The following is a 21,915-nucleotide window of genomic DNA, read 5'->3' on the forward strand; positions in this document are numbered from 1 at the left end:
CCAGTTCCATTCTTCTTTCTCAAGATTGCTTTGGCTATTCAAGGTTTTTTGTATTTCCATACAAATTGTGAAATTATTTGTTCTAGTTCTGTGAAGAATACCGTTGGTAGCTTGATAGGGATTGCATTGAATCTATAGATTGCTTTGGGTAGTATGCTCATTTTCACAGTATTGATCCTTCCAATCCATGAACACGGTATATTTCTCCATCTATTTGTGTCCTCTTTGATTTCTTTCATCAGTGTTTTATAGTTTTCTACAGATAGGTCTTTTGTTTCTTTAGGTAGATATACTCCTAAGTATTTTATTCTTTTTGTTGCAATGGTGAATGATATTGTTTCCTTAATTTCTCTTCCTGTTTTCTCATTGTTAGTGTATAGGAATACAAGGGATTTCTGTGTGTTAATTTTATATCCTGCAACTTTACTATATTCATTGATTAGCTCTAGTAATTTTCTGGTAGAGTCTTTAGGGTTTTCTATGTAGAGGATCATGTTATCTGCAAACAGTGAGAGTTTTACTTCTTCTTTTCCTATCTGGATTCCTTTTATTTCTTTTTCTGCTCTGATTGCTGTAGCTAAAACTGCCAAAACTATGTTGAATAGTAGTGGTGAGAATGGGCACCCTTGTCTTGTTCCTGGTTTTAGGGGAAATGCATTCAATTTTTCACCATTGAGGATTATGTTTGCTGTGGGTTTGTCATATATAGGTTTTATTATGTTGGGGTATGTTCCTTCTATTCCTGCTTTCTGGAGTTTTTATCTTAAATGGATGCTGAATTTTGTCAAAGGCTTTTCCTGCATCTATTGAGATAATCATATGGTTTTTATCTTTCAATGTGTTAATGTGGTGTATTACATTGATTGATTTGCGGATATTAAAGAATCCTTGCATTCCTGGGATAAAGCCCACTTGGTCATGATGTATGATCTTTTTAATATGTTGTTGGATTCTGTTCGCTATAATTTTGTTAAGGATTTTTGCATATATGGTCATCAGTGATATTGGCCTGTAGTTTTCTTCTTTTGTGGCATCTTTGTCTGGTTTTGGAATTAGGGTGATGGTGGCCTCATAGAATGAGTTTGGAAGTTTTCCTTCTTCTGCAATTTTCTGGAAGAGTTTGAGTAAGATAGGTGTTAGCTCTTCTCTAAATTTTTGGTAGAATTCAGCTGTGAAGCCATCTGGTCCTGGGCTTTTGTTTGCTGGAAGATTTCTGATTACAGTTTCAATTTCCGTGCTTGTGATGGGTCTGTTAAGATCTTCTATTTCTTCCTGGTTCAGTTTTGGAAAGTTATACTTTTCTAAGAATTTGTCCCCCATTTCTTCCAAGTTGTCTATTTTATTGGCATAGAGCTGCTGGTAGTAGTCTCTCATGATCCTTTGTATTTCAGTGTTGTCTGTTGTGATCTCTCCATTTTCATTTCTAATTTTGTTAATTTGGTTCTCCTCCCTTTGTTTCTTAATGAGTCTTGCTAGCAGCTTGTCAATTTTGTTTATCTTTTCAAAAAACCAGCTTTTGGAGGAAGGAGCCAAGATGGCGGAGGCATAGGATGGGGAGACCACTTTCGCCCCTACAAATTCATCAAAAGAACAATTCAACGCAGAACAAACTTCACAAAAAACCAGCTTCTAGCTTTGTTGATTTTTGCTATGGTCTCTTTTGTTTCTTTTGCATTTATTTATTTATTTTTTTTTTTTTTTCATCATATAGCCCAGTTGTTTTTATTTATTTATTTATTTTTTTTCCAGTGGGTTTTGTCATACATTGATATGAATCAGCCATGGATTTACATGTATTCCCAATCCCGATCCCCCCTCCCACCTCCCTCTCCACCCGATTCCTCCGGGTCTTCCCAGTGCACCAGGCCGGAGCACTTGTCTCGTGCATCCCTCCTGGGCTGGTGATCTGTTTCACCATAGATAGTATACATGCTGTTCTTTTGAAATATCCCACCCTCACATTCTCCCACAAAGTTCAAAAGTCTGTTCTGTATTTCTGTGTCTCTTTTTCTGTTCTGCATATAGGGTTATCGTTATCACCTTTCTAAATTCCATATACATGTGTCAGTATGCTGTAATGTTCTTTATCTTTCTGGCTTACTTCACTCTGTATAATGGGCTCCAGCTTCATCCATCTCATTAGGACTGGTTCAAATGAATTCTTTTTAATGGCTGAGTAATATTCCATGGTGTATATGTACCACAGCTTCCTTATCCATTCATCTGCTGATGGGCATCTAGGTTGCTTCCATGTCCTGGCTATTATAAACAGTGCTGCGATGAACATTGGGGTGCACGTGTCTCTTTCAGATCTGGTTTCCTCAGTGTGTATGCCCAGAAGTGGGATTGCTGGGTCATATGGCAGTTCTATGTCCAGTTTTTTAAGGAATCTCCACACTGTTTTCCATAGCGGCTGTACTAGTTTGCATTCCCACCAACAGTGTAAGAGGGTTCCCTTTTCTCCACACCCTCTCCAGCATTTATTGCTTGTAGACTTTTGGATAGCAGCCATCCTGGCTGGCGTGTAATGGTACCTCATTGTGGTTTTGATTTGCATTTCTCTAATAATGAGTGATGTTGAGCATCTTTTCATGTGTTTGTTAGCCATCTGTATGTCTTCTTTGGAGAAGTGTCTGTTTAGTTCTTTGGCCCATTTTTTGATTGGGTCATTTATTTTTCTGGAATTGAGCTGCAGGAGTTGCTTGTATATTTTTGAGATTAATCCTTTGTCTGTTTCTTCATTTGCTATTATTTTCTCCCAATCTGAGGGCTGTCTTTTCACCTTACTTATAGTTTCCTTTGTAGTGCAAAAGCTTTTAAGTTTCATTAGGTCCCATTTGTTTAGTTTTGCTTTTATTTCCAATATTCTGGGAGGTGGGTCATAGAGGATCTTGCTTTGATTTATGTCGGAGAGTGTTTTGCCTATGTTCTCCTCTAGGAGTTTTATAGTTTCTGGTCTTACATTTAGATCTTTAATCCATTTTGAGTTTATTTTTGTGTATGGTGTTAGAAAGTGTTCTAGTTTCATTCTTTTACAAGTGGTTGACCAGTTTTCCCAGCACCACTTGTTAAAGAGGTTGTCTTTTTTCCATTGTATATCCTTGCCTCCTTTGTCAAAGATAAGGTGTCCATAGGTTCGTGGATTTATCTCTGGGCTTTCTATTCTGTTCCATTGATCTATATTTCTGTCTTTGTGCCAGTACCATACTGTCTTGATGACTGTGGCTTTGTAGTAGAGTCTGAAGTCAGGCAGGTTGATTCCTCCAGTTCCATTCTTCTTTCTCAAGATTACTTTGGCTATTCGAGGTTTTTTGTATTTCCATACAAATTGTGAAATTCTTTGGTCTAGTTCTGTGAAAAATACCGTTGGTAGCTTGATAGGGATTGCATTGAATCTATAGACTGCTTTGGGTAGAATAGCCATTTTGACAATATTAATTCTTCCAATCCATGAACACGGTATGTTTCTCCATCTGTTTGTGTCCTCTTTGATTTCTTTCATCAGTGTTTTATAGTTTTCTATGTATAGGTCCTTTGTTTCTTTAGGTAGATATACTCCTAAGTATTTTATTCTTTTTGTTGCAATGGTGAATGGTATTGTTTCCTTAATTTCTCTGTCTGTTTTTTCATTGTTAGTATATAGGAATGCAAGGGATTTCTGTGTGTTAATTTTATATCCTGCAACTTTACTATATTCATTGATTAGCTCTAGTAATTTTCTGGTAGAATCTTTAGGGTTTTCTATGTAGAGGATCATGTCATCTGCAAACAGTGAGAGTTTCACTTCTTCTTTTCCTATCTGGATTCCTTTTACTTCTTTTTCTGCTCTGATTGCTGTGGCCAGCACTTCCAACACTATGTTGAATAGTAGTGGTGAGAGTGGGCACCCTTGTCTTGTTCCTGATTTCAGGGGAAATGCCTTCAATTTTTCACCATTGAGGGTGATGCTTGCTGTGGGTTTGTCATATATAGCTTTTATTATGTTGAGGTATGTTCCTTCTATTCCTGCTTTTTGGAGAGTTTTAATCATAAATGAGTGTTGAATTTTGTCAAAGGCTTTCTCTGCATCTATTGAGATAATCATATGGTTTTTATCTTTCAATTTGTTAATGTGGTGTATTACATTGATTGATTTGCGGATATTAAAGAATCCTTGCATTCCTGGGATAAAGCCCACTTGGTCATGGTGTATGATTTTTTTAATATGTTGTTGGATTCTGTTTGCTAGAATTTTGTTAAGGATTTTTGCATCTATGTTCATCAGTGATATTGGCCTGTAGTTTTCTTTTTTTGTGGCATCTTTGTCTGGTTTTGGAATTAGGGTGATGGTGGCCTCATAGAATGAGTTTGGAAGCTTACCTTCTTCTGCAATTTTCTGGAAGAGTTTGAGTAAGATAGGTGTTAGCTCTTCTCTAAATTTTTGGTAGAATTCAGCTGTGAAGCCATCTGGTCCTGGGCTTTTGGTTGCTGGAAGATTTTTGATGACAGTTTCGATTTCCTTGCTTGTGATGGGTCTGTTAAGATCTTCTATTTCTTCCTGGTTCAGTTTTGGAAAGTTATACTTTTCTAAGAATTTGTCCATTTCATCCAAGTTGTCCATTTTATTGGCATAGAGCTGCTGGTAGTAGTCTCTTATGATCCTTTGTATTTCAGTGTTGTCTGTTGTGATCTCTCCATTTTCATTTCTAATTTTGTTAATTTGGTTTTTCTCTCTTTGTTTCTTAATGAGTCTTGCTAATGGTTTGTCAATTTTGTTTATTTTTTCAAAAAACCAGCTTTTAGCTTTGTTGATTTTTGCTATGGTCTCTTTAGTTTCTTTTGCATTTATTTCTGCCCTGATTTTTAAGATTTCTTTCCTTCTGCTAACTCTGGGGTTCTTCATTTCTTCCTTCTCTAATTGCTTTAGGTGTAGAGTTAGGTTATTTAATTGGTTTTTTTCCTGTTTCTTGATGTAAGCCTGTAATGCTATGAACCTTCCCCTTAGCACTGCTTTTACAGTGTCCCATAGGTTTTGGGTTGTTGTGTTTTCATTTTCATTCGTTTCTATGCATATTTTGATTTCTTTTTTGATTTCTTCTATGATTTGTTGGTTATTCAGAAGCGTGTTATTTAGCCTCCATATGTTTGAATTTTTAATAGTTTTTTTTTCCTGTAATTGAGATCTAATCTTACTGCACTGTGGTCAGAAAAGATGACTGGAATGATTTCAATTTTTTTGAATTTTCCAAGACCAGATTTATGGCCCAGGATGTGATCTATTCTGGAGAATGTTCCGTGTGCACTTGAGAAAAAGGTGAAGTTGATTGTTTTGGGGTGAAATGTCCTATAGATATCAATTAGGTCTAGCTGGTCCATTGTGTCATTTAAGGTTTGTGTTTCCTTGTTAATTTTCTGTTTAGTTGATCTATCCATAGTTGTGAGTGGGGTATTAAAGTCTCCCACTATTATTGTGTTACTATTAATTTCCTCTTTCATACTTGTTAGCGTTTGCCGTACATATTGCGGTGCTCCTATGTTGGGTGCATATATATTTATAATTGTTATATCTTCTTTTTTGATTGATCCTTTGATCATTATGTAGTGTCCTTCTTTGTCTCTTTTCACTTCCTTTATTTGAAAGTCTATTTTATCTGATATGAGTATTGCGACTCCTGCTTTCTTTTGGTCTCCGTTTGCATGAAATATTTTTTTCCAGCCCTTCACTTTTAGTCTGTATGTGTCTCTTGTTTTGAGGTGGGTCTCTTGTAGACAGCATATATAGGGGTCTTGTTTTTGTATCCATTCAGCCAATCTTTGTCTTTTGGTTGGGGCATTCAACCCATTTACATTTAGGGTAATTATTGATAGGTGTGGTCCCGTTGCCATTTACTTTGTTGTTTTGGGTTCACATTTATAAAACCTTTCTGCATTTCCTGTCTAGAGAAGATCCTTTAGCATTTGTTGAAGAGCTGGTTTGGTGGTGCTGAATTCTCTCAGCTTTTGCTTATCTGTAAAGCTTTTGAATTCTCCTTCATATCTGAATGAGATCCTTGCTGGATACAGTAATCTAGGTTGTAGGTTATTCTCTTTCATTACTTTCAGTACGTCCTGCCATTCCCTTCTGGCCTGGAGGGTTTCTATTGATAGATCAGCTGTTATCCTTATGGGAATCCCTTTGTGTGTTATTTGTTGTTTTTCCCTTGCTGCTTTTAATATTTGTTCTTTGTGTTTGATCTTTGTTAATTTGATTAATATGTGTCTTGGGGTGTTTCGCCTTGGGTTTATCCTGTTTGGGACTCTCTGGGTTTCTTGGACTTGGGTGGCTATTTCCTTCCCCATTTTAGGGAAGTTTTCAGCTATTATCTCCTCGAGTATTTTCTCATGGCCCTTCTTTTTGTCTTCTTCTTCTGGAACTCCTATGATTCGAATGTTGGGGCGTTTCACAGTGTCCCAGAGGTCCCTGAGGTTGTCCTCATTTCTTTTGATCCTTTTTTCTTTTTTCCTCTCTGCTTCATTTATTTCCACCATTTTATCTTCTACCTCACTTATCCTATCTTCTGCCTCCGTTATTCTACTCTTGGTTCCCTCCAAAGTGTTTTTGATCTCATTCATTGCATTATTCATTTGTAATTGACTCTTTTTTATTTCTTCTAGGTCTTTATTAAACAGTTCTTGAATCTTTTCAATCTTTGTTTCCAGGCTATTTATCTGTAACTCCATTTTGTTTTCAAGATTTTGGATCATTTTTATTATCATTATTCTAAATTCTTTTTCAGGTAGATTCCCTTTCTCCTCCTCTTTTGTTTGGCTTGGTGGGCATTTTTCATGTTCCTTTACCTGTTGGGTATTTCTTTGCCTTTTCATCTTGTTTAGATTGCTGTATCTGGAATGGGCTTTCTGTATTCTGGAGGTCTGTGGTTCCTTTTTGTTGTGGAGGATTAACCCAGTGGGTGGGGTTAGACGATTGGCTTGTCAAGGTTTCCTGGTTAGGGAAGCTTGCATCAGTGTTCTGGTGCGTGGAACTTGATTTCTACTCTTTGGAGAGCAATGGAGTGCCCAGTAATGAGTTTTGAGATGGGTCTATGTGTTAGGTGTGACCTTGGGCAGCCTGTATGTTGATGTTCAGGGCTATGTTCCTGCGTTGCTGGAGAATTTGCGTGGTATGTCTTGCTCTGAAACTTATTGGCTCTTGTGTGGTGGTTGGTTTCAGTGTAGGTATGGAGGCTTTTGGACAGTCACTTATTACTTAAAGTTCCTTGTAGTCAGGAGTTTTCTGGTGTTCTCAGGTTTTGGGCTTAAGTCTCCTGCCTCTGGATTTCAGTTTTATTCTTCCTGTAGTCTCAGGACTTCTCCAACTATGCAGCCCTGATAAGAAAACTTCTAGGTTAATGGCTAAAAGATTCTCCCCCGTTAGGGACACCCAGAGAGGTTCACAGAGTCACATGAAGAAGAGGAGAGGGAGGAGGGAGATAGAGATGAACAGGAGGAGAAAAAGGGGGACTCAAGAGGAGAGAGACAGATCTACACAGCTGTCTGTTCCCAGAGTGTTCTCCGTAGCCCAGTCACCTACAAAGATTCACAGAATTGGATTGGGAAGAGAAGGGGAAAGGAGGAAATAGAGGTGTTCTGAGGTAGAAAACAGAGAGTCAAGATTGGGAGAGAATAATCTTCGGTTTAAAAATAGGGCTTCTCTTCTTTTTTTTTTTTTTTTGTAAGGTTATAGTGTATTGAAAATGAAAATTAAGGAGTAGTAGAGGAGTACTAGAGGACTTTAAAAGAAATAAGATAAAAAGAAAAATAGAAAATAGAAGAGAGAAAGGAAAGAAAAAAAAGAAAGAAAAAGAAAAAAAAAAAAGAAAAAAAAAAAAGGAAAAAAAAAATTTTTTTTTCCCCCTAATTAAAAAATCGTAAAAGTCTATGGAAATGAAAGTTAAGGAGTAATGGGGGAGTAATAGGGGATTTTAAAGGAAAATAAAAAAGAAAAAAAGAAAAAAAAGAGAAAAAAGTAAAATTATATCTAGGAGTTTCTCTGGAGCTGTTGCGGTCAGTGTGGGTTCGGCTCAGTTTCAGATAGCTCCTCGTTCCAGCTTACGCTTCTCGATATCTACAGGCTCCTCTGGTGTAGACAATGTTTCCTAGAGGGATTTTAATCTGTTGCACCAGTCCCTTCTGAAGCGGTTCCCTTTGTTTATTTGGCTTCTGTTTGCCGGTCTCTTCAGAGCCTCATTTCCGCCCTGACACAGGCGGGCGGAGGTGGACTCTTATTCAGGCAGCTAGTTCCGTCGCTCTGCGGGGAGGGGCTTGCGCCACGGGGCTTGCGCCACGGGGCTTGCACCGCGGGGATGGGCTGGGGCTGCCAGGAGGGGCTGACGCTGCTCTCTCCTCTGCGCTGCTCAGGCTCCCGGCTGTTCTATATGGAGCGCGCCCCGCGCTGCGCGAGGTTCCAGCCCTCGGGTGTTCCACAAAAGCGCGGAGGGGAAAGCTGCGCCTGCTCTCAGTGCCTTCCCCGTCAGAGCGGTCCAGGCAGCCAGGGGCTCGGTGGGCGCACTCTCCCCAGGTGTGGCGCTCCCCCTCCCTTCCGCGGACCCAGTCTCAGTTTCCGCTGCCGCCAGTCGGGTGCGCGCGCCTTCTGCCCTCCGCGTCCCCAGCCCCAGTCCCCGCCCGCGCCGGTCGGGTGCCTGCGCCCTGTGTCTCGCCGCGACCTTCCCCTCCCCCCTGCCTCCTGCCTCCAGCGGGGCTGGGCCGGTCCGCAGCCTGCGAGCTCCTCTCTGGACCCTCTCGGTCTCTTTGTTCTGCGAACAGCCGGCAGTGTGTTCGGGCCGGCTAATTTACTCTCTCTCCTTTGGTCTCCCACAGTTCAAGTTGGCAACTCACAGAAGCTCCCTCCGATTGTCCTCAGGGCACTCAGGCCCGGACCCTACCCCAAGCAATGCCGCCTAAGAGCTCCCGGGACGGATCTCCGTCCTTAGCTCTTTTGTTTCACTTTTTATCTTTTATATTTTGTCCTACCTCCTTTCGAAGACAATGGGTTGCTTTTCTGGGCGCCTGATGACCTCAGCTAGTGATCAGAAGTTGTTTTGCGAAGTTTGCTCTGCGTTCAGTTATTCTTTTGATGAATTTGTAGGAGAGAAAGTGGTCTCCCCGTCCTACTCCTCCGCCATCTTGGCTCCTCCCCCTCTTTTGCATTTATTTATGCTCTAGTTTTTTTTGTTTTTTGTTTTTTTTTTTTATTAGTTGGAGGCTAATTACTTCACAACATTTCAGTGGGTTTTGTCATACATTGATATGAATCAGCCATAGAGTTACATGTATTCCCCATCCCGATCCCCCCTCCCACTTCCCTCTCCACCCGATTCCTCTGGGTCTTCCCAGTGCACCAGGCCCGAGCACTTGTCTCATGCATCCCACCTGGGCTGGTGATCTGTTTCACCATAGATAATATGCATGCTGTTCTTCCGAAACATCCCACCCTCACCTTCTCCCACAGAGTTCAAAAGTCTGTTCTGTACATCTGTGTCTCTTTTTCTGTTTTGCATATGGGGTTATCGTTACCATCTTTCTAAATTCCATATATATGTGTTAGTATACTGTATTGGTCTTTATCTTTCTGACTTACTTCATTCACTCTGTATAATGGGCTCCAGTTTCATCCATCTCATTAGAACTGATTCAAATGAATTCTTTTTAATGGCTGAGTAATATTCCATGGTGTATATGTACCACAGCTTCCTTATCCATTCATCTGCTGATGGGCATCTAGGTTGCTTCCATGTCCTGGCTATTATAAACAGTGCTTATGCTCTAGTTTTTAAGACTTCTTTCCTTCTACTAACCCTGGGGTTCTGCATTTCTTCCTTCTCTGGTTGCTTTAGGTGTAGAGCTAGGTTATTTATTTGACTTTTTTCTTGTTTCTTCAGGTAAGTCTGTAATGCTATGAACCTTCCCCTTAGCACTGCTTTTACAGTGTCCCATAGGTTTTGGGTTGTTGTGTTTTCATTTTCATTCGTTTCTATGCATATTTTGATTTCTTTTTTGATTTCTTCTATGATTTGTTGGTTATTCAGAAGCATGTTATTTAGCCTCCATATGTTTGAATTTTTAATAGTTTTTTTTTCCTGTAATTGAGATCTAATCTTACTGCATTGTGGCCAGAAAAGATGACTGGAATGATTTCAATTTTTCTGAATTTACCAGGGCTAGATTTATGGCCCAGGATGTAATCTATTCTGGAGAAGGTTCCATGTGCACTTGAGAAAAAGGTGAAATTGATTGTTTTGAGGTGAAATGTCCTATAGATATATCAATTAGGTCTAGCTGGTCCATTGTGTCATTTAAAGTGTTTCCTTGTTAATTTTCTGTTTAGTTGATCTATCCATAGGTGTGAGTGGGGTATTAAAGTCTCCCACTATTATTGCATTATTGTTAATTTCCCCTTTCATACTCGTTAGCATTTGCCTTACATATTGCGGTGCTCCTATGTTGGGTGCATATATATTTATAATTGTTCTATCTTCTTCTTGGATTGATCCTTTGACCATTATGTAGTGTCCTTCTTTGTCTCTTTTCACAGCCTTTGTTTTAAAGTCTATTTTATCTGATATGAGTATTGCGACTCCTGCTTTCTTTTGGTCTCCATTTGCGTGAAATATTTTTTTCCAGCCCTTCACTTACAGTCTGTATGTGTCCCTTGTTTTGAGGTGGGTCTCTTGTAGACAGCATTTATAGGGGTCTTGTTTTTGTATCCATTCAGCCGGTCTTTGTCTTTTGGTTGGGGCACTCAACCCATTTACATTTAAGGTAATTATTGATAGGTATGGTCCCACTGCCATTTACTTTGCTGTTTTGGATTTGCATTTAGACAACCTTTCTGTGTTTCCTGTCTAGAGAAGATCCTTTAGCATTTGTTGAAGAGCTGGTTTGGTGGTGCTGAATTCTCTCAGCTTTTGCTTGTCTATAAAGCTTTTGAATTCTCCTTCATATCTGAATGAGATCTTTTCCGGGGACAGTAATCTGGGTTGTAGGTTATTCTCTTTCATTACTTTAAGTATGTCCTGCCATTCCCTTCTGGCCTGAAGGGTTTCTATTGATAGATCAGCTGTTATCCTTATGGGAATCCCTTTGTGTGTTATTTGTTGTTTCTCCCTTGCTGCTTTTAATATTTGTTCTTTGTGTTTGATCTTTGTTAATTTGATTAATATGTGTCTTGGGGTGTTTCACCTTGGGTTTATCCTGTTTGGGACTCTCTGGGTTTCTTGGACTTGTGTAATTATTTCCTTTCCCATTTTAGGGACGTTTTTAGCTATTATCTCCTCGAGTATTTTTCTCATGGCCTTTCTTTTTGTCTTCTTCTTCTGGGACTCCTATGATTTGAATGTTGGGGCATTTCACATTGTCCCAGAGGTCCCTGAGGTTGTCCTCATTTCTTTTGATTCTTTTTTCTTTTTTCCTCTCTGCTTCACTTATTTCCACCATTTTATCTTCTACCTCACTTATCCTATCTTCTGCCTCTGTTATTCTACTGTTGGTTCCCTCCAGAGTGTTTTTGATCTCATTTATTGCATTATTCATTTTTACTTGACTCTTTTTCATTTCTTCTAGGTCCTTGTTAAACATTCTTGCATCTTCTCAATCCTTGTCTCCAGGCTATTTACCTGTAACTCCATTTTGTTTTCAAGATTTTGGATCATTTTTATTATCATTATTCTAAATTCTTTTTCAGGTAGATTCCCTATCTCCTCCTCTTTTGTTTGGCTTGGTGGGCATTTTTCATGTTCCTTTACCTGTTGGGTATTTCTCTGCCTTTTCATATTGTTTAGATTGCTGTGTTTGGAGTCGCCTTTCTGTATTCTGGTGGTCTGTGGTTCCTTTTTATTGTGGAGGTTTCTCCCAGTGGGTGGGGTTGGATAATTGGCTTGTCAAGGTTTCTTGGTTAGGGAAGCTTGCTTCAGTGTTCTGGTGCATGGAACTGGATTTCTTCTCTCTGGAGTGCAATGGAGTGTCCAGTAGTGAGTTTTGAGATGGGTCTATGTGTTTGGTGTGACTTTGGGCAGCCTGTATGTTGACACTCAGGGTTATGTTCCTGCGTAGCTGGAGAATTTGCGTGGTATGTCTTGCTCTGGAACTTATTGGCTCTTGGGTGGTGGATGGTTTCAGAGTAGGTATGGAGGCTTTTGAATCATCTCTTATTACTTAATGTTCCCTGTAGTCAGGAGTTCTCTGGTGTTATCAGGTTTGGGACTTAAGTCTCCTGCCTCTGGATTTCAGTCTTATTCTTCCAGTAGCCTCAAGGTTTCTCCAACTACAGCACTGATAATAAAACTTCTAGGTTAATGGTGAAAAGATTCTCCACAGTGAGGGACACCCAGAGAGGTTCACAGAGTTACATGAAGAAGAGGAGAGGGAGGAAGGAGATAGAGATGAGCAGGAGGAGAATGTTGGGCATATTCATAATTCTCAGGACATGGGTTGGCTCTTCCGAAGGATGTTGCCTCAACTCTGAGATAACATAGTAGGAATGGAAGAGGAGAAATTAGCACAGACCCCAGGGAATGCAATAAGCAGTTAAGGTGATATGGACTCATACCTTGAAAACACAAATAACCAAAACTCACTTTAAAAAAACCAGATATCCTTAATTGTCCTGTATCTGTTGGGGTCCTTTAATGGACCGGAACCTGGTGGTCTGGAGTCAATGATAAGAAAGTGAAAGAAGGAAAGAGGCTAATATTCCCTGGGTTATGCAGAAAACCCATAAAGCCCTTGGACAGGTCTGTTCCACTTATGTAGACGCAGGACGCCCTCTCAAAAAGTCTTGAGAGGTCTTCAAAGCCCAGGCAGGAAAATGAGCTCGGCAGGCCTCTGCGCTCCAGGGAACCAGCCAGAAAGAGAGAGAGAGAGAGAGAGAGAGAGAGAAGGACATGGGGACCCAGGTCTCTGGTGGAACAAGGGAGCTTTCTTGAATTTTGTGTGAGTATATATACCTTAAAACAAGGTAGCTTCTTCAGATAAAGATCAAAAGACCAGACTTTACAAGTTACCAAGGAAACAAGGAGCAATAGAGGCCATAAGGCCAAAAGGCAGTCCATACAAAAAGAGGGTCATAAATAATCCCTTTCACCAAATGGAAAAGCTAATGAGGGAAATCCTATGCAAGCATCCCATCTCTTTGATCTCAGTCCCGGGAGTGGCTTCCCGCTCCTCTAGCTCCTGACAGGAGCTGATAAGGAACAAGGGGCTCAAGAGAGATAGGATATAGCACACAGGAATCATACTGTTAAACATCCCCTGACATGTATCACTTTAACATATCTTGTTTTTTTAGGGCAGTTTTAGGTTCACAGCAAAACTGAGTGGGAAGTACAGAGTTCCTATATATCCCCACCCTCACACAAGCACAGCCTACCCCACCATCAGTGTCTTGTGATTTGATGCATTTGTTACAAATGGGCTACATTCGTTATAATGGATAAACCTACACTGACATGTTAATATCACCCAAAGTCCATAGTTTACAAGAGTTCACCCTTGCTGTTGCTAAGTTCTATGTGTTTTGATAAATGTATTATGGTAACACATATGGACCATTACGGAATAATTTCCCTGCCCTAAAATCCTCTGTGCTCCATCTATTCATTTCTTCTTCTCTGCTAACCCCTGGCAACCACTTATCTTTTTACCGACTCCATAGTTTTGTCTTTTCCAGAATGTCATATCCTCAGAACCAGCAGGAATGGAAACTTTTCAGATTGGCTTCTTTCACTTAGTAATGTGCATTTACATTTCCTTCATGTTCCTTCATGTCTTGATAGCCTTTTTCTATTTTTTTATTAAGGTAAAATATTCATAACACAAATTTTACAACCTTAACCACTTTAAAGTGTACAGTTCAATGGTATTAAATACATTCATAACCTTGTGTAACCATCACCACTATCCATACTTGGAACTCTATCTTGCAAAAGAAACTCTATACAAATTAAACAATTCCCATACTTCCTTTGTCACAGCCCCTGGAAAGCATCATTCTACTTTTTATCTCTAAAGTACTTCGTGTAAGTGAAATCACAAAGTATTTGTCGTTTTGTGGCTGGCTTATTTATCTTACCATAATGTCCTCATGGTTCATCCATAATAGTGCCAAATTTACTTCCTTTTTAAGGGTGAATAATATTCCATTCTATGTGTATATCACATTTTGCTTATCCATTCACCCATCAGTGAACACCTGAATTGCTTCCACTTTTCAGCTATTGTGAAAAATGCTTCTGTGAATGTGGTTTTATAAATATCTCTTCAAGATTCTGCTTTCAATTCTTTTCAGCATAGACCCAGTAGAAATACTGGATCATACAGTAATTCTACTTTTAATTTATTGAGGAACCATCATACTGATTTCCACATAGCTGTACCAGTTCATGTTCCCACCAACAGTGTACAAGTGTTCCAGTTTCTTCACAGTCTCACCAATATTTAAGTTGCTTCTTAAAATGAATTATCATTATACTAGGAGGTGTCAGGTGGTACTTCACTGTAGTTTTGATTTGCATTTCTCTAATGATTAGTTATATTGAGTATATTTTCTGTGCTTATTGGATATTTGTATATCTTCTTTGGAAAAATGTCTGTTTGTGCCCTTTGCTCATTTTTGAGCTAGATTTTTTGTTGTTGTTATTGAGTTTTAGGAGTTCTCTATCCATTCTGGATATCAATCTCTTATCAGATATACGATTTTCAAATGTTTTCTCACACTTCTTTGGGTTACCTTTGTTCTCTGTTGATACAACATTTTGATGAAAAATATTTAAAATTTTCGTGAAGTCCACTTTTTCTATTTTCTTATGTTGACTGTGTCATTGGTGTCACATCCAGGAAATGACTGCCAAATTCAAGGTTGTAAAGGCTTGTCCTATTTTTTCTTCAAAGAGTTTTAGAGTTACAGGTCTTACATTTAGATTGAGGGTCCACTTTGAGTTAATTTTGTGTATGATGTTAGGTATGGATCTAACTTCATTCTTATGCATGTGAATATCCAATTTTCCTAGAACCATTTGTTGAAAAGACTGTCTTTTCTCCAGTGAATGGACTTAATGCCTTGTCAAAAATGGTTTGACCTAATGTGTGAGGGTTTATTTTTGAACCCTGTGTTCTCTTCCATTGATCTCTGTGTCTGAATTTGTGCCAGGACCACTCTATTTGATTACTGTTGCCTTGTAGTGAGTTTTGAAATCAGGAAGTAGGATCCCTCTAGCTTTGTTCTTTTTCAGGGTTTTTGTTTTGTTTTCGTTTTTTTTTTTTTTTCTTGGTTAGACAGGGTCCCTTAAGATTCCATATGAATTTTAGAATGGGTTTTTTTATTTCTGCGAAAAGTTATCCAGATGTTGATTTTGTGTTTTGATTTTGTTTGATGTTTGATTTTGTTTTTTAATGCAACTGCATTAAATATATAGATTGCTTTGGATAGTAATGATATCTTAACAATTTTAAAGCTTCCAATCCATAAGTCTGGGGTGTCTTTCCATTTACTTATATTTTCTTCGTTTCTTTCAACAATGATTTGTAGTTTTCACTGTATAAGTTTTCGACCTCCTTGATTAATTCCTCAGTATTTTACTTTTTTGATGTTATTCTAAATGGAATCGGTTTTGTAATTTCCTTTTATGGTTATTCCCTAGTAGTGTGTAGAAATGCAACTATTTTTTATATACTGACTTTGTATCCTACTGCTTTTCTGAATTCACTTAAGAGTGGTAATGGTTTTGTGTGTAGGCATGGAATTTTTAAAATTTTTTATATAGAAGGATTATGCACATATAACATCAGTGAACAGAGATGATTTTACTTCTACTTTTTCAACTTACATGCCTTTTACGTTTTAGATTAGAGAACCTCAACATATCACTGGTCTTTGGGGAAATGCAAGTTTGAATTCTGCTAAGGTACTGCTGCTGCTGCTAAGTCGCATCAGTCGTGTCCAACTCTGTGCGACCCCATAGACGGCAGCCCACTAGGCTCCTCCGTCCCTGGGATTCTCCAGGCAAGAACACTGGAGTGGGTTGCCATATCCTTCTCCAATGCATGAAAGAGAAAAGTGAAAGTGAAGTCACTCAGTCGTGTCCGACTCTTAGCCACCCCATGACTGCAGCCTGCCAGGCTCCTCTGTCCCTGGGATTTCCCAGGCAAGAGTACTGGAGTGGGTCGCCAGTGCTTTCTCCAGTACTAAGGTACTACTGCATACCTAAAGTTGTTGTTTAGTCACTAAGTGAAGTGAAGTGAAAGTTGCTCAGTTGTGTCTGACTCTTAATTCTCCAGGCCAGAATACTGGAGTGGGTAGCCTTTCCCTTCTCCAGGGGATCTTCCCAACCCAGGGATCAAACCCAGGTCTCCCATATTGCAGGCATATTCTTTACCAGCTGAGCCACAAGGGTAGTCCAAGAACACTGAAGTGGGTAACCTATCCCTTCTCTAGCAGATCTTCCCGACCCAGGAATTGAACCAGGGTCTCCTGCATTGCAGGTGGATTCTTTACCAACTGAGCTATGAGGGAAGCCCTGTTTAGTCACTAAGTTGTGTGTAACTCTTTGTGACCCCATGGACTATAGCCTGCCAGACTCCTCTGTCCATGGGATCTCCCAGGCAAGAATACTGGATGGGGTGCTATTTCCCTCTTCAGAGGATTTTCCCACCCCAGAGATGGAACTCACATCTCCTGCATTGGCAGGTGGATTCTTAACCACCGAGCCACCTGGGAAGCCCTCACGCCTATTAGAATGGACTAAATTAAAAACCTCACAATATCGATGTTGGCCACGGATACACAGCCACGAGAATGTTCACGCATTGCTGGTGGGAATGCAGAATGGCACAGCCACTTGTGGAAAGACCTTAGCAGGTTCCTATCAAGCTAAACAGACAGTTCCCATCCAATCCAGCTATGCCTCGCCTGTGTGTTTATCCTGGAGAAGTGAAAACACGATCACACAAAAACCTGTACACAAAAAGCGTTGACAGCAGGTTTGTTCATAATCAGCAAAAGGAGGGAGTCATGAAAATGTCTCCCAACTGCCCAATGAACAAATGGTGGGGCACCCTCACCACGGACAGTATGCAGCAGGAAAAGGGATGAGCCTCGGATGCCCACATCACCACGGCCACTGCATTTAATGAGCGAAAGAAGCCAGACCCCAAAGGCCACCTGGTGTACAATTCCATGTATGTGACCTCCTACTAAAGACACCACTGCAGTGATTTTGAATCAGCACTTGCATTGGGCTTTGGACCGAGGGAGGGGCTGATTTAAGTGGAACAGGAGTTCGGGGCCTGTAAGCTCTGGTGGGGGTGTGTCTGCGTTTGTCAAAACTCAAAACTCAAAACTGCACATGGCAAAGAGTGGACCGAAGGCCAGAGGGGTAGGGCAGCTAGCAGTGCTTGCTCCTACAGGGTCAGGCAATGGACTTCCTCTCCCTTAGGCTGCTGTGTGCTGACTGTGCTATTCTTTATTAATATTCTTTATATTCTCCTGCCTTTGGGCTCGCTCTTTTTCTGGACTGTGTACTCTCAAGGTGGTTTTTGTAGACAGTGTATGAGTGGCTTCTTTTCAGAATAGCTGTCTTATCCTAAATGCTCTCATCTCCATCCATCTGATAATGCACTTCCCTCAGACTTTCAATATTTGGTTCCACTGTCTTCAGGAATGTTCATTGGCTGAGCGAAGTCAGATGCCAAACTCTCTGGAAGCTTTTAGGCTGTTTCCTCGTATTTGGTGTCAGACATTTCACCAGTGTGTCAGATGTGCACCGTTTTCCATTCATCTTGTCCTGTGTTTGGTCAAAGTTCCAAATCTGAAGCACCATGTCTCTTTCCCTTCTCTCTGGAAAATGTTCTGTTTCTCCTTTTGCTGTGCACGTTCTCTCTCCGGAGACCCCAGCTGATAGAGCTGGACCTTCCCTCCATCCTGCTCTGTGCTTGAGACATGTCTTGGTTCTTCTCAATCACTCCTTCTCCCTTTGGCTGGTCTGTCCACTGTTCAGCCCTGGTGCTTGAGAGGGACGTCCTACAGCAGGTGACAGCACTGTCCCAACTTTGAGCTCTGAGATGCCCAGTCACTGAGATGGGGGGATCACAGCCACTCACCTGCAGAGCCTTGGAGACAGCTGGGTGGGGAGCAGCTGGCAGGCACACACGGGTGGGGCTTCGGGACCCTAGATTAGTCCTGTGTTTCCTTAGAGAACCTCACACAGCTCAGGAGTGACCCAGCACTCAACCAGGACATGCATTTTACAAGCAGCCATCTCTTGTGTAGATAAACAAGAAGTAATAAGGGCTCAAAACACCAACAAGGAAAGGGAAGACTCAGGGAGCCTTCAGCCGGACCAACACACACCTGGACCGGGTATAAAAGGCACAGAGCCCTGAGTAGCACTCACACACTCACTCACTCACACACACTCACATCCTCACCCTCCTCCAGCCCCACTGCCTCCACTATGGCCACTTCCGCCTTGTCCGTCTGCTCTAGTGACCTGAGCTACAGGAGCCGGGTCTGCTTGCCCGGGTCCTATGACTCCTGCACCAGCTCCTCCTGGCAGGTGGACGACTGTCCAGAGAGCTGCTGTGAGCCCCCCTGCTGTGCCCCCAGCTGCGGCGCTCCGGCCTCCCGCCTGACCCTCCTCTGCGCCCCAGTGAGCTGCGAGTCCAGCCCCTGCTGCCAGCCAGCCTGCAGCAGCTCATGCCTGGCCTCATGCTGCCAGACATCTAGCTGCCAGTCCTCCTGCTGCACCTCCTCCCCCTGCCCGCAGGCCTGCTGTAAGCCCGTCTGCTGCACGCCCGTCTGCTGCGAGCCCGTCTGCTGCAGGCCCGTCTGCTGTGAGCCCATCTGCTGCAGGCCCGTCTGCTGTGAGCCTGTCTGCTGCAGGCCGGTCTGCTGTAGGCCTGTCTGTTGCACGCCTGTTTGCTGCAGGCCCGTGTGCTGTGAGTCATCCCCCTGCTCAGCCTCCTTGTGCTGCCAGCCCAACCCCTGCTCCTCGGTCAGTTGCAGACCCTCCTCCTCTGTGTCCCTTCTCTGCCGTCCTGTGTGCCGCCCCGCCTGCTGCGTGCCCGCCTCCTCCTGCCAGCCCAGCTGCTGCCGCCCGGCCTCCTGCGTGTCCCTGCTCTGCCGGCCCGCATGCTCCCGCCCTGCTTGCTGCATCCCAACCGTGGCCCCGGAGCCATGTTGCTGACCTGGCACATTGCCAACTCCTTCCAGGGCCAACGCTCACTTTCACCTGAAACTTCTGTAGCCTTGAGCCCAGTCTGGGGTCTCCTTCTGCCCCAGGATTTCCTATTAGCAGGCTGGACTGGCTCCTGGTTCCCTCCAGGCCCTGAGATTCAGCCAGCATCCTGCTCTCCATCCTTGTTGGTCATGATTTTGTCCTGACCTAGGTGAGGCGTCTGCCTGTTAACAAATAAAGTCACTGTCATGCCATCTCTGTGTCTGGAGTGCATATCTGTTCAAACCCTAGGAAAGACCTTTGTTGTGGACAGTGGGCTGGGCTGGTTTAGAAACCTGGCCTTGAGCTGCGTCCAGGACAGTAACATTATCAGGCTCGGCTCCCCCACGCCCTGCTCCTCACTGCCTGGGTGTCCTGTGGCCGAGGTTCTCCTGCAGCCTCCAGTCCAGAGTATCCTGCTCACCTGTAGACCCCGCATGAAGCTAGTGATGGGGGGGAGTGGGGCCCATGTTCAGGCCCTGGGCTTGCACACTAGGAACATGGGGCCTCAGTAGGGACAAAGGAGACCCCGTTTAATAAACATCTGCCTTGAATAAGTAAAGCTTACTCCAGAAACAGCATCAGACAGGCTGGTGCCAGCCGTTCTCTAGTGCCCTGGACATGAGTGTGAGTGCTTTCCTCTGTGTGCAGAGGTGTGGATGGTGAGAGCCACATGCAGTGATGTTGGGAGCCTGTGTGAGTCAGGGTTCTCCAGAGAAAGAACCAATAAGACATGTGCACATATGCAGAGATTGATGTTGAGGAGCTAGCTCACAGTTTAGAGGCAGGCAAGACCCAAATGTGTATGGTGAGATTCCTGGGAAGAGTTGGTGTTGCAGCTACAGATGACCTGCTGGTAGAATCTCTTTCTCTTTGGGGGACATCAGTCTGGTCTCAAGGTCTTCAACTGCTTGGGTGTGGCCCAGCCACATTTTGTAGGGCGATCTGTTTTACTAAGAGTCCACTGATTTCATTGTTGAACTCACCTAAGAAACAACCATGTCATGACATCCAGACATGTTTACCCAGACAACTGGGCACTGTGGCCTGGTCAAGTGGACACTTGAAATTATCCATCCCAGGGACCAACAGCCATGGGGGATGGGCTATTTGGAAATGGCAGGTGCTCACTGGGTGATGCCCTCAGGAATTCAAGTATTAAGGCAGCTATCCCTCTTGGGAAATGTGGATAGGAGGGACATACCTTGGCCCTGTCGGGACAGTGCTGGCTAGGCAAACACTTGTAGGACTGTGATGGGCCTTGACTTGGTGCCTCAAATATAATTGTACCTTTATAATATGCATGCATATGTGCTGAGTTGCTTCAAGTGTTTCTGATTCTTTGTTACCTTATGGACTATAACCTGCCCGACTCTTCTGTCCATGAGATTCTCCAGGCAAGAGTACAGGAGTGGGTTTCTGTGCCCTCTTCCAGGGGATCTTCCTGACCCAGGGATCAAATATGTGTCTCCTGCAGTTCCTGCTGACAGGAGAATTCTTTCCTGCAGAGCCACAGGGGAAGCCCAACTATTATAATAGCCACATTTAAAAGTGAAAAAGACAGGTAGAATTTATTTAATTACATTTAATTAAACCCAATATATGCAAAAGTTTTAAAAAGATGGGAATACCAGACCACCTTACCTGTCTCCTGAGAAACCTGTATGTGGGTCAAGAAGCAATGATTAGACTGGACATTTAACAGTGGACTGGTTCCAAATTGGGAAAGGAGTATCAAGGCTGTATATTGTCAACCTGCTTATTTTGCTGATATGCAGAGTACATCATCCAAAATGCCAGGCAGGATGAAGTACAAGTTGGAATCAAGATGGCTAGGAGAAATATCAACAACCTCAGTTATGCAGATGATACCACCCTTATGGCAGAAAGTGAAGAGAAACTAAAGAGCCTCTTGATGAGGGTGAAAGAGGAGAGTGAAAAAGCTGACATGAACTCAATATTCAAAAAACTAAGATCATGGCATCTGGTCCCACCATTTCATGGGAAATAGATGGGGAAACAATGGAAACAGTGACAGACTTTATTTTGGGGGGCTCCAAAATCACTGCAGATGGTGACTGCAGCCATGAAATGAAAAGATGCTTGCTCCTTAGAAGAAAAGCTGTGACCATCCTAGACAGCATATTAAGAAGCAGACATATTACTTTGCCAACAAAGGTCTGTCTAGTCAAGGCTATAGTTTTTCCAGTAGTCGTGTATGGATGTGAGTGTTGGACCATAAACAAGGCTGAGCATCAAGGAACTGATGCTTTTGAACTGTGGTGTTGGAGAAGACTCTTGAGAGTCCCTTGGACAGCAAGATCAAGGCTGAATATTCATTGGAAGGATTTATGCTGAAGGTGAAGCTCCAATACTTTGGCCACTTGATGCAAAGAGCTGACTCATTAGATATAAGACTCTAATGTTGGGAAAGATTGACAGCAAAAGGAGAAGCGGGAGGCAGAGGGTGAGATGCTTAGATAGCATCATCGACTCTGGATATGAATTTGAGCAAACTCTGAGAGATAGTGGAGGACAGAGGAGCCTCGCATGCTGCAGTCCATAGGGTCGCCAAGAATTGGACTTGACTTAGCAACTGAACAACAACAACAATCCAAAAGCTTTATGTTTCAATACATCTGATATATATAAAGTATCAGACCCTCACCAGGGTCGCTGCCTGGGAAGGATC

At 42.2% G+C, this 21,915-nt stretch overlaps 2 protein-coding genes across 2 annotated transcripts in view; both read left to right on the plus strand.

The window, feature by feature from the left end:
- TSPEAR (thrombospondin type laminin G domain and EAR repeats) overlaps positions 1-21,915 on the plus strand; it is a 184,354-nt gene that overhangs the window by 131,535 nt on the left and 30,904 nt on the right. The gene's annotated exons all lie outside the window — the stretch shown is intronic.
- On the plus strand, positions 18,462-19,193 carry LOC133074004 (keratin-associated protein 10-8-like). Its single transcript, XM_061167983.1, has one exon. It carries the CDS (start codon positions 18,462-18,464, stop codon positions 19,191-19,193), a length of 732 nt encoding a protein of 243 aa, XP_061023966.1.

Source organism: Dama dama, chromosome 19 (genome assembly GCF_033118175.1).
Source record: "Dama dama isolate Ldn47 chromosome 19, ASM3311817v1, whole genome shotgun sequence".
NCBI lineage: Eukaryota > Metazoa > Chordata > Mammalia > Artiodactyla > Cervidae > Dama > Dama dama.